We start from the raw sequence: 13,325 nt of genomic DNA, 5'->3' as shown, positions 1-13,325 counted from the left end.
AGGTATAATAACCCGAAGCAAAGGCGTAATAACGCAAGACAAAGGCGTAATAACGCAAGACAAAAGTGTAATAACGCAAGACAAAGGCGTAATAACGCAAGACAAAAGTGTAATAACGCAAGACAAAGGCGTAATAACGCAAGACAAAGGCGTAATAACGCAAGACAAAGGTGTAATAACGCAAGACAAAGCCATAATAATGCATAACAAAGGCGTAATAAATCGAAGGGGAAAAAAGCGAAAGAAAAATAAGACCTATAATGCGAATGAAAGGCGTAATAACATGAAGTAAATATGTGTTAAAATACCTTTCAGAACTAGCGTAATAACGCATTCAAAAGGCGTGATAACGCAAACCAAAATGCGTTATTACGTATTTGAAAGACATTATAACGCGAAATGAAAAGGCGAAACAACGCGAATCAAAAGGCATTATAATGCGAAGTGAAAATAACGCAAACCAAAAGGCGTTAGATGACGCATTATAATGCGAAGTAAAAACGCGTAATATCGCTGAACAACACCAAAAACTACACGTACCAGATTAGTTCCATGCAAAGAGCTGAAAACCGAAAACTACACGCACCAGAGCAGTTCCAAGCAAAGAGCCAAACAACACCAAAAACTACACGCACCAGAGTAATTTCATGCCAAGAGCTGAACAACACGGAAAACTACACGCAAATGATGACGCGACGCAGCCTAAAGAGGAATGACATATAAAACACAAGAACATGTACATGTATTTTAAATATTCAAAAGTAAGCTTATGGAAAGGAGAAACTGACTATGAAGGTGATATGGCATGTCAAACGTTGCAATATTTGATCTTTTCCATTTGTATTGTATAATTTTCCATTTGTATTCTATATTTTCCATTTGCATTGTATAATTTTACATTTGCATTGTATAATTTCCATTTGTATTGAATAATTTTCCATTTGTATTCTATATTTTCCATTTGTATTGTATAATTTTCCATTTGTATTCTATATTTTCCATTTGCATTGTATAATTTTTCATTTGTATTGTATCCAGGGAATGTTTATTTTGATTTGTTACGAAGGATTTCATTAGTTAACGTCACTGATGTACCACATCTGTACTGTAGACGTGCTTAGCACACAGGGCCGCATCGTCGCAAACCACGGTTTTGAGTCCACTGACGCTCGAATAGAAGCATCCGTGGGTAACCGACGATGACAGGCCGTAGCAATGACGGTTCTTTATCGTGCCAACGCCTGTGCAGCGATACGGAATATCTGTTTTTAAGGTCTTTTAAATGCCGAGTGTTTGGCAAAGGAGCAATCACTGTCTTTATGTCTCTAAAGCTTTGATGCGGCAATAACAGTAACGGTTCTCGAACTCACGACCTCCCGCCCACAAACCAAGCGATATATTACTGAGTTACCGCGACCAGGTCCTGGACTAGTTATTTTTTAAAAAATACTTAGCTAGCTCTAGTAATGGCGATTCCCCCCCCCCCCCCCCCCCCGATCATTTTTTTCAAAATAGTTAAAAATAGAACTGTCCAGAAAAGCATGCACATTTTTATTAAGTCAGAATTCAGTAGATTCGGGGGACTTAATTCGGCCCTTAGGTCCCCACCAATTGTTAACCTCGAGTTTGGTTTGTTACAACTATTCAATGGATTAATCTTAAGTTATCGTTTATCGAATTTGGTAATGCGCGAGATGTTGAAGAGGTAGAGTTCAGGAGCCATGTTTCGCAGGAATGTACCGTATTTGCCAGTCTGATTAAAACCAGCCCCCCTTCTCCTATCGAGAAGGGGGGCTGGTTTTAATCAGACTGCGTATTTGTTAAGTGTAATGGCGTAAACCCCCCCCACCCCCCATTAATTGATCGCTTTTATGCGTCTAATGTGATCAGCATTTTCAAACTAGTCTCCTATTTAACCACTGGTTGATCTAGATGATTCTGAACGAAAGGATGCAGTAAACTGCTGGATGTCTGGGGACTATCTTAAGATCCCTAGTGAATCCAGTGCAAAGCCTTGGGGGAGGGGGGGGGGGGGTTGCAGTTGGAGGGCGAAGTCAGTGGCGGATTTAAGGGGGGCGCAGCCGGCGCCCCCTCCCCCCTCAAAATTTCCAAATTTAAGGTAAATCTTGGTATCTTATTTAGAAAAATGTATCAAACAATAAAAGAAGCAATAATTTCTTCCATTCCCGGAGAAATAAATGACAAAGTCTTTTGATTTCTTGAAGTACTTTATTGAGAGAACTTAATTTTTCCAGAAACCCTTAAAATTTGCGTCATTTTACTAATTTCACTTCATTAAAAATGACATATTTCAAGCCCTATGAAATCTGTAAAATCCAGGAGCTTCCGGGGACTTCGCCCCCTGGACCCCTACCCACTTGAGGCAGCCCCCAGACCCCGTGCCTCATAAAGTGGCGCCCCCGTAACCGCAATTCCTGGATCCGCCCCTGGAAGTCCCCTGGACAAGTGCGTTCTGACAAAATAAAACGTACATGCATGCTTTTTTCGACATCTGTATATAAAATATCATTTGTGAAGGGAGGGGGGGGGGGGTCTCCCAGCGCAAGATTCCTCATTGCTGGCTACATGTATGTTCAACTAGTCCTATATGGAACCGATCGCGGTAGTTCAGTGATATGCCCTTTGGTTCGTAACTGTGAAGTTGCATGTTCGAGTTCTACTCGTGTCATGGCTACATCAAACCTTTGACGTAAATATCGACAGGCGTTGACACGTTATTTAAGTACCCCCAATGCTACGACACAGTGCCCATACATGTAGCATAGTAAGTCTATTTGTGGTACGTCACCTGGTGACGGCTAAATATATGTGGGACCTAAACTAATGAAATCCTTCGTAACAAATCAAAATAAACAATCCCTCGGATGCAATATAAATGAAAGATTTTGCAATGCAAATGGAAATTATACAATGCAAACGAAAAAAATATAATACAAATGGAAAATATAGAATACAAATGGAAAATTATACAATAAAAATGGAAAATATAGAATACAAATGGAAAATTATACAATACAAATGGAAATTATACAATGCAAATGAAAAATTATACAATGCAAATGGAAAATATAGAATACAAATGGAAAATTATACAATACAAATGGAAAAGATCAAATATTGCAACGTTTGACATGCTATAAAGGTGATAGGTGGGGAGATCACATTCTGTGTATTATGGAGAAATTTAATTTTTTCATTGGGGATGGGGTACATAGATAATCTATACACACTATTCACACTTCAGATGCTTGTGATTATGGGTTGGAAGAGATCTGCCATTTGGATCCACGAGCTCTCCAGGTACTCGTGCAAACATTTGGGGGGGGGGGGGGGGTCATATTGAAGTGCTTTCCTCAACTTTATTCATGTAAGAGCAGTTACGAAAAAGTCAACCACGCAACTGTCCATGCCTAGTGGTACAAACCTTGTGAGATTTACATGTAAACATTTTTGATCCCGCATACACTTATAGCATACATTTCATAAATTATTATCAATATATCACAACATGCTTAGCATCTTCAGAAAAGAAAATTCTAACATTTTTGCATAGGTGAAAAAATTATGGAAATCGGATTGATATTGACTTCACCATAAGTGTTTGTGAAAATGGATTTTTAATGAAATATATAATGGCAAAATGCAATAATGATCCACTTATGGCCATATCCCGTGTATACATAGCATAATGAACACATGCACTACAATAGTAAGCCCATCCTTATCAAGATCTCCTGCCATGTGTTCTCAACAGACAAAGATCATTCATTCGCTATTCTGACCATTTCATATCAAGAATTGATAATTTGAATAATTATATTTTGTGATACTTCATACTCAATGTGTACACATCTGTTTCCGGTGTAGATGCTGGTAAAACAAAAAACTTTTGTCTACATTCGAAATTTCAGTTGTACCATATGAATGTTCCAAGTGGGTGCAGATGTACGAAAGCCGATTAGGATCACTTACAAAGCAAACCATATTTCCAAAAGCATTTTAATGCGAATCTAAAGCGTTATAACGCACAATGAAGGCATAATAACCCGAAACAAAGGCGTAATAACGCAAGACAAAGGCGTAATAACGCAAGACAAAGGCGTAATAACGCAAGACAAAGGCGTAATAATGCAAGACAAAGGCGTAATAACGCAAGACAAAGGCGTAATAATGCATAACAAAGGCGTAATAAATCGAAGAAAAAAAGCGAAAGAAAGATAAGCCCTATAACGCGAATGAAAGGCGTAATAACACGAAGTAAATATGTGTTAAAATACCTTTCAGAACTAGCGTAATAACGCAATTCAAAAGGCGTGATAACGCAAACGAAAATGCGTTATTACGTATTTGAAAGGCATTATAGCGCGGAGTGAAATGGCGTAACAACGCGAATCAAAAGGCAAATATAATGCGAAGTGAAAATAACGCAAACCAAAAGGCGTTATATGACACATTATAATGCGAAGTAAAAACGCGTAATATCGGGGGGGGGGGGGGATGCAGGCAAGGTAGGGAACCCCTAGGTCGATCGTTTTCAGCCCTCAGTAAGGGGCTGTAGGGGTACCACCTGGGGCCTTCTGAAGGTTAAGCCACATTTCAGACCTCTCTAATAATTGAATATGGGGTGATCAAGTGAAACAAAACTGATAAAGGAATAAAGAACAACGAAGTCAAACATAGGAACCTTAAAAGGGGTCACATAGGACTGTAGGTTAAATTAGCTTAATTGAAAGTACCCAATTTTACATCGTGTAAGTAATGAGGGTTAATATCAATTCAATCGTTGAGAAATCCACAAAAGGAGTATGCAGGCAAGATTTATAGGGGTCCCCTAAGACTGTTGTTTTCCGCCCTCAGTATGGGGCTGTATGGGGTACCACCTTTTCAATCATGCAGAAAATGCTGGTGATAATTCCATCTGAATGAGCTAATATCGCTAAAATATCTTTATTGCTAATATAGCTTTGTATCGAACATTCTGCGCATGCACAATACATTTTAACATAATATTCAACACTTTTTATATACCTTTCATTCGCATTATTACGCCTTTCTCTCGCGTTATAACACCTTCTGAATCTACAATAATATGCCTTTGTATCGCGCTATTATACCCTTTAATTTGCGTTATTACGCCTTTGATTCGCGTTATTACGTTTTTATTTTGCGTTCATACGCCTTTCATTTGCGTTTTTACGCCTTTCTTTTGCATATAAAGCCTTTCTTTCCCATTATGGCGCCTTTGTTAGGTATTATTACGCCTTTTGAATCCCCGTTATTACGGATTTCATTTGCGTTATTACGCCGCGTTATCTAGCCTTTATTTTACCTTTGATTCGCATTATTGCGCCTTTTGAAATATTATTTTGTTTTTTAAGTGATCTAAATCGGCTTTCGTAGATTTATAACTGTTACATGTATTAATTAACAATCCATAAATAAGTACACGTAGCAGATGCTCATCAAAAACAACTGATAATGAATTAATAGTATTGAATACAGGGAGTGCATATGATCTGTATAAAAGAGCTCCCAGAATCTCCAGCAATTCAGCAACAAAGGTTCCATGTTCTTCAGAATGCGTATCACAAGCGTTACCGTTTTCTCCTGCATTGCGTATGTCCTAATTTTCAACACAGGTATGTAAATCTTGTTTCTATTTGATAATAATGATAGTATCATTTTGAAATTGTTTGATTATAGTATGCGGTCTTTACAATTACACATCTTAAAGATATATATGCCGTATAGATGGTCATCCATACCTGGAAAACCATCTATTCTTTGGATATCGCCATAGCATTAAAAAGTATACATTCTATATCAAGCTATATAAGTTATACACTTTCTGTAAATCAACCTATAACTCGGATTAAAAAGTAATCAAGCTAATTTGTATTCTCCGAGTCGGATAGTGAACACCCCATTGCACGCGGAATTTCGAAAGTAAACAATTACAAGGCAACGTGAAAGCGTGTACGACCTGCAGGCTGTAGACGGGACACATTTAGCGATACAGACAGTCAGACGGAAAACAGGGTAGAGAGAACCACTTTGAGCAATAGAATGGGAACTAAATTTTATGTTTAGCATGAAATCAACATTCAGTACGACTATATACCGTAACTCCCATGATGTTTTTAATGATATTTTCTCGAGCGTTTGCGCACAACCACCATAAACGTCACTCCTTCATAAATATGCACTAGAAAATCGTCGTTTTCTCCTTATATTCAGTAAACCAGATCTCCTTTAATACCCATATATAATTTGTCGAAATTGTCACATCGTATTATTTTTCGAAGTTTATCACACAGGCAAAACTAGTTTTTAATATCAAACAAATTACATTTACTGTTTAATACGGCACAAACATGTATACCTTTAATGAAAGGTAGTGTTTCCTATTGTCGACTTATACAGTTATGGACTTGGTTAAATCTCGGACCACAGCCGTTTTTGTTCCCCAACAGAACGGGTCTGTTTCTGTGGGTTGTCCGAGCTCCCAGTTCGTGTGTTTTCTTCTACTTCATTTTGTCCGGACTGCTTTAGAATCACATAAACCACTGAAATTCAGGAAAACAACAGATTGATCGAGGGACACAGTTCGAGAGATTGTAGATTATTGGTCGGTCAACAGTTATTCATCTGTCAAAATAATTATTTTATCTGTGAAAAATAAAACGAAGATGTAATGCATGTGAACAGACAATGTTTCTCGAAATAGAGACTTTTAGTACCTAATTAAGCTTACACCGACTGCGCTACTTTTCCTGCATTAAATCAATAGACGGATTAAATGCCTATTAAAGTCGAGTTGAGTTGCAAGATGTTATGGGTCTTCGCTCGTCTCAACGGTCACATCGTAAATCTAAATTCTTACCCAAATTTTGTGAGCTCTAAATTATGGAAAGCCATAGTAGGGCCATCGTCATGTTTTATATAATCCATTGTAACAATCCTGACCTACCCATGTTCACAACCCAATTTGCAATGAATGACTCGGGGGTCCCCTATGACTTTCCATACTAAAGAGATTTCCGAATGCTGGTCATACCACAGGTGCTTGTGGACAGGACTTCCGGTACCCCCCTTCTTTTATTTTTAAATGTTCAATTCCTTGGGTATTTCGGACGTATTTTGGATAAAATATGTAACTTCAGAGTTTATCTATTTCAATGGAATACTCAAATCTCGCATAGAAACCGTTTTTAAAAATGTCATATCACCGATCATAATATTATGATCGGTGATATGACATTTTTAAAAACGGTTTCTATGCGAGATTTGAGTATTCCATTGAAATAGATAAACTCTGAAGTTACATATTTTATCCAAAATACGTCCGAAATACCCAAGGAATTGAACATTTAAAAATAAAAGAAGGGGGGTACCGGAAGTCCTGTCCACAAGCACCTGTGGGTCATACCTCACAATCTTCGAATGACTGAAATATCATTTGTTAGTAATTGATAGATACTGGGTAATCTTTCACTACACTATTTCGAAAAATTTAGAAAGACAACCAACTACGTTTCTATCACTATTGACTAAATATAACAGTACCGGAATGGAACGACCTTCAGAGATGTACTATTTTAAAATTGTAAGAAAAGGGCAATATATACGAAACTTGATGAAATATAAGAGAATTTCTTGAAAGAGGTGCAACTACGTCCCAGACGACCCCCAAATGAATACGGATAAATATAAGTATACTCCATCACGGGCCCAAGTTATTTTTATTGCGGAAGCCTGTTGGTTGTGTCCAAACTTTGTCCTTGGAGATCAGTCTATTAAACAGAATTTAATTCGAGTTGCCTAAATTGCTCCTATATATGATAGTCACAACCAGGCTATCACGAATGGGACAGAATCTGGTAACTTAAAATAGAGGAGATGTCGTAGTGGCCCAGTGAATAGAAGGTTCAATCGCTTTGTGACTGGGAGATCATAGGTTCAAGTCTGTTTTGTCTCTTGGCATCGCCAAACCTAAGGCTTGAAATAAGTAGGGACTATACGAAATCCTCGATATTTAGAAGTGAAAGTTGGAAGTATTTCGGATAACCTTAAAAACTCACAGGCAATTGCATCGCTTTTGGGTCGAATTTACTCTTTAATAGTAAATTCGACCCCAAGCGATGCAATTACCTATGTAAAAACCGAGGTGACGTGTCGCAGCAGGCGTTGTCACGACAACAAACACTCGTTAATCACGCCCTATTGTGGTATTGGTGGTACTTTACCTGAGTTGGGGACGTCTCAATATGAGTGAAACATTCTAGAAGGAACGTAAACCAACCATCAAAACACTTACAACAGGAAATTTTCATAGTATTTCAAACTAATCAAATTCTTATTCTGTCAAACAAAGTCTTTCCATCCATAACAGCTCCAATGGGTTTCTGCTGGTTGTTAGAGAGCTTGTCTATGTTTGGAATATTTCGTTTATTTTAGTGAACACATGGCACAGCCATTTACTCTTTCTGATACATTTTTTTCAGGTTTTACTGAAAGCAAGTGTGTCTACCCATGGGTAGAATTCCAAAACCATTGCTACATGTTTGGATTGGACACAAAAACGTGGTTTGAAAGCAAGGTGTGTATGACACGGAGTGTTGGTAGAGAAGGGGGAGATAATAGGGAGGAACGAAAATTGAGATGAGGGGTTAAGGAGGCAGGAAATGGAGTAGGAGAGGAGAGATGTCGACCGCCTGTCTGACGCCCTCTCCCTTATTTATTTACCCAGGCTTAATTAATCTGGAAACGTCTGTTTAAAATGATGATACCAAAATAATAAGACACATGTAACTGACTCTCATATCTGCGATGTCAGTCTACGTGATCGCATACCAAATGTGTTCAGTATTTACATTTGTCACAAACAATCAATTATAAAGAAGATTCAAGCATACAATGGAAAAGATTGTTTTATTTTCTGTATAGGTGGAGTGCAACAAGAAAGATTCTTATCTTGCCAGGGTGGAGACACCGGCTGAAGACGACTGGATCATTCAGCAGATCTTCGCTCTAAGTAAAATTAACTGCTAATTTGCATGTGTGTTGTATCCACACAAAACTTGATTCCTAATCTTAGATATTGACCACAAACTAGAAGTGTGACAGACTGACACGTCACGAAAGCGGGCGATAAATACAGCTAACTCCCATCACATCCCGTATCCACCTCCAAGTTCCAATATATGGTATATAAAAAACGACAAAATTCGTAATGAGTCATTCCACCCTTCTAGAATTATAGGTTCAATCTTTTATTTGATTATTGATTCTTTAAATATTATATCTTAGTAAGAAATAAAAATGATAAAATACTTATCTTGCGGTATGAATAATTTTTTTTATCAATTAGCACACATATCTACGGAAGCCGATAGGTGCCAGGGTATAGAATTGATATTCATTTAACAGGCGGTCGCCACTTAATCTATACATGGCGGCTGCCAATTTCAAAAACAATTTAATTCATATTGCCGAGTGGTTATTTTGGAAAGATTTAGAATAGTACGCCAACACATAGCATCGTTTTTCAAAGTGTAGGGACAGTCGGAGGAGAAATTGTCTTCTACAATTGTTGACAGCAAGAAAAAGAACCTAAATATATCTCTTTTGCCCAAACTTCGCACTCCTAAATTGGAGGGAAGGGCTCAGTTTGCATATAAAATAACAGAAAATGAACGTTGTTCAACTAGTGGAGGGTCAGCCCCTGGTTCTACGTGCCTGATACGTTGATATATTAAGTACACGTGAGGATTTGCTCGTGCGCGAATTTGTCGACATCTGATATCGTAAACATTTATATTTTTCTTTGTAAATTAAAAGCACAATCGAAAAGCAATAATTTAATGCTCTTAACTGTATATTACATACACATTACTAAGCATTGGAGAGGGATTGCACCCCTTTCAATTTGAGAGATAGATAGAGAGAGGGAGGAGTTAAATGACTGGCGGCCACCGTATCAATTAAGTGGCGGCCATCAATTAATTTATATGGCGGCCGCCAGTTAATTCATATGGCAGCCGCCAGATAATAAGTGGCGACCGCCAGTTAAATGAATATTAATGCTATACCCTGGCACCTATCGGCTTCTGTATGATAGTATTCATGGCAATATCATGAAACCGTTTCTTTAAAAATTAAAAAGGAAATCTATCGCATAATTGACTTGATAAATAATTTAATGAAAACAGAGTTATTGCCCCTGGATCCAATATTTTGAAACATATCATTGATTATTCATATAAAACCTAGACTTTTGAAATATTTTATGGTTAGCAAGATTTTTTACAATAAGTATTGAAAAAGACTCCAACAAAATTTATGTTCCTGTCATGCATAAATCTTATTAAATCATTGACTTTGTGAAATCTTATGACGTCACAGGAGGGTGGAACTACGTATATATATATATATATATATATATATATATATATATATATATATATATATATATATATATATATGTGTGTTTGTGTGTGTGTGTGTGTGATATTGACAGCAGACCCCCCCCCCCCCCCAAACAAAGAAAAACAACACATACTGTTGACTTTTATGTGCATGTTATCAATAAATATAGGTTTACATTCACTTAGCGTATTCCGTTTGAGTTTTGTGTGTCAGCTTGTTGTAGCTGGTTGTACATTTTCCTGTTTGCGTTCTTCTCCCTTTTAACAAACATAAGAATGACATTTCATCATTTATATTTTTCTGTATTTTTTAAAATATAATATTAAGTACTAAAATATAGATATCATTGATCTGTAGATTACTTAAATGTAACAGCTGAAGATCACTTTGACGTGTCTCCATATTTGGTAATGATTTCTATATTTGAACGATTGTAAACTGGGGCAGAAAAATCTAAGGGCAGAATTCTAAACATATAAAGTAAACCCTGACACGGTATAGGTAAATCTATTCAAATGAAATGTGAGAAAATAAACCAGAAAACATATTTTCCAACAATTTCAACAACGCCGCGAACTAGATTATAGAATGTATGTAATTTTACGAAGACAGACCACGGGTGCTTGGGTTCCAGACAGAGTTCTGTTATAATAACTAGTGAGGGTATTTTTAAAGGGATTATTTTGAGTTATTTTGGACTTTAGGGGTATGCAAGACATTGTTGACATGCATTAGAGAGATTTACAACAACAAAACATAATCAAATCAACTCATGTAGGTTATTCGGGGGAGGGGGGGGGGGGTCCTGAACTCAAGCACCTGTAGGGCAGGGTGCATTAAAATCCGGATTTATCTAAATTGAAACAAAATGTGTCTTTATGGTTGCAAAAGATAAACAATGAATTTCAAAAGAAATTAAACAGAAAACACACAGTGAATGGAATATTTCGTTAATATTGTATCCGTGAGTTTATTCATCCGATGTTTCGTGATGTTCCGAGGTTGTTTACGTCTGCGACAAATATGACATTACATGATACTTTCAATATTCTAGATTTATTTCGCAAAGTAGGGTCGATTTTCATGATATGTACATTGCATAATGACACCAAAACAAACTGTTTGATTTGTTACAGACAAAGTATGGTATTTGTGGATTGGTGGGAATACCTTGAGGAAGGTTGGTGATTGGAAATGGGAATCAACCAATGAAAAAGTTGGATATAGATTCTTTCATTCATCAGAGCCCAATAAGCCAGCAACAGAAAGATGCCTGGGCTATTTTAGTCATCACAAAAAATTGCTTTATTGGGGAGACATGACATGCACAAATAAAGTTGGTTTCATATGCGAAAGAGATAACTAATATGAAATGTGCATGTCATTAGTATGTAAAGGAAAAGCAACATATGAATAAAAATAATGGAAGAGTAAACGAGTTGTGTCATTTTGAATTCTAAAACCAGGTTTGAGGCAGGAACAAGTACGCTATTATTACTAAACGTGGCCCCCAAACTGCATGGACACCTATTATTGTCAAAAGTATAAGAAATGGAGCGGGTATATATAAGTACCCACCCACCCCACGATTTGTGTTATATATATATATATATATATATATATATATATATATATATATATATATATATATAATATCAATGTAAACTGTTTAAAAAATCACCATAACGAAATTGATATACCAAACATCCGGAAATGTTATGCTAACATTGTTATATGGCGGTATTTTGTAGTGTTTCGAACGAGGGGTAGACAAAATCAGTTTGGTTAGATAAAATTAAATGAGATATTTTTGAAACAGTACGTGCAAAAATGTGATTGCGACCACTGGACTTAGATTAGTAGCACTGAACAGTAGCTACAGGCCCGGATCCAGAAAATTTGCAAGTACCAAGATTTTGTCTTTCAATGGTACAAAATAAAGGGGATGGTTGTAACCCCTCTCCAGATTCCCCGTTGAGCTACATGCTCCAGAAAGTTTGAGGTAAATAGTGGCAATACATTTGTCATTCAATACACCCCTTTCCAATATTCCGGTTTGTAATTACAACAAGGAGTGAATATTTTAAAGCAGGTCAAGCCACAGGGACTTGTCATCTTTAACTCGCTATATCAATCCCTGTAGTCAGACTAGTTTTTATTTCACTTTTCAAGGTTATCTATAGATTTATCCATAATAACGCGAAGCAACGGCGTAATAGCGCAAAATCTAGGCGTAATAATGCATAACAAAGGTGATATAAAGCGAAAGAAAGGCGTAATATCGCGAATAAGGTGTTAATACATCTTTCAGAACTAACGTAATATAAAAGGCGTTAGGTTACTCATTTGAAAGGCATTATAATGCGAAGTGAAAAGGCGTAATGACAGGAATCAAAACATGTTATGACGCGAATGAAAGGCGTTATTGCGCCTTTGAAAGGCATAATGCGGATCATAAGGTGTAAAGGCGTTATTACGCCTTCAAAGGCATTATAATGCAAAGCGAAAAGGCGTAATAACGCAAAAAAATGCAGGCAAGATATAAGGATTAACCCCTAAATCTATCGTTTTTAGTCCTTAGTATGGGGCTGTAGGGGTACCACCTGGGGTCTCTCGAAGGTGAAGTCATATTTCAGACCTCTCTAATGATTGAATATGGGTGATCAAGTGAAACAAAACTGATAAAAGGATAGAGACAGCAAAGTCAAACACATAGCACCCTAAAAAGAGGCTACATAGGCCTTTAAGGGTATTTGAGCTTACCTGAAAGTATCCAATTTTACATCAAGTAGTTCATAATGAAGGTTACATGTAATAGCAACTTAATCGAAGAGTCAACAAAAGTCAAGATTTATAGGGGACCTCCAGGACTATTG

General features: G+C 37.0%; 1 protein-coding gene across 1 annotated transcript; it reads left to right on the top strand.

Moving 5' to 3' along the window:
- The first annotated feature begins 5,531 nt into the window (after positions 1 to 5,531).
- LOC125648203 (perlucin-like protein) lies at positions 5,532 to 11,884 on the top strand. Its single transcript, XM_048875166.2, has 4 exons — positions 5,532 to 5,660; positions 8,526 to 8,620; positions 8,968 to 9,055; positions 11,586 to 11,884. Exons 1-4 carry the CDS (start codon positions 5,588 to 5,590, stop codon positions 11,813 to 11,815), a joined length of 486 nt encoding a protein of 161 aa, XP_048731123.2. The 5' UTR covers positions 5,532 to 5,587; the 3' UTR covers positions 11,816 to 11,884.
- Positions 11,885 to 13,325: the final 1,441 nt, after the last annotated feature.

Source organism: Ostrea edulis, chromosome 6, assembly GCF_947568905.1.
Source record: "Ostrea edulis chromosome 6, xbOstEdul1.1, whole genome shotgun sequence".
Lineage (NCBI taxonomy): Eukaryota > Metazoa > Mollusca > Bivalvia > Ostreida > Ostreidae > Ostrea > Ostrea edulis.
The sequence above is the reverse complement of the archived record's forward strand: the minus strand, read 5'-3'. Positions and strand labels throughout refer to the sequence as shown.

Bases quoted from the DNA above. Each gene is read 5' to 3' on its own strand.
- LOC125648203 (XM_048875166.2), top strand. From the start codon at position 5,588: ATGTTCTTCAGAATGCGTATCACAAGCGTTACCGTTTTCTCCTGCATT. The intron at 5,661-8,525 runs GTATGTAAATCT...CATTTTTTTCAG, and splicing joins TGTCCTAATTTTCAACACAG to GTTTTACTGAAAGCAAGTGT. The intron at 9,056-11,585 runs GTAAAATTAACT...GATTTGTTACAG, and splicing joins TCAGCAGATCTTCGCTCTAA to ACAAAGTATGGTATTTGTGG.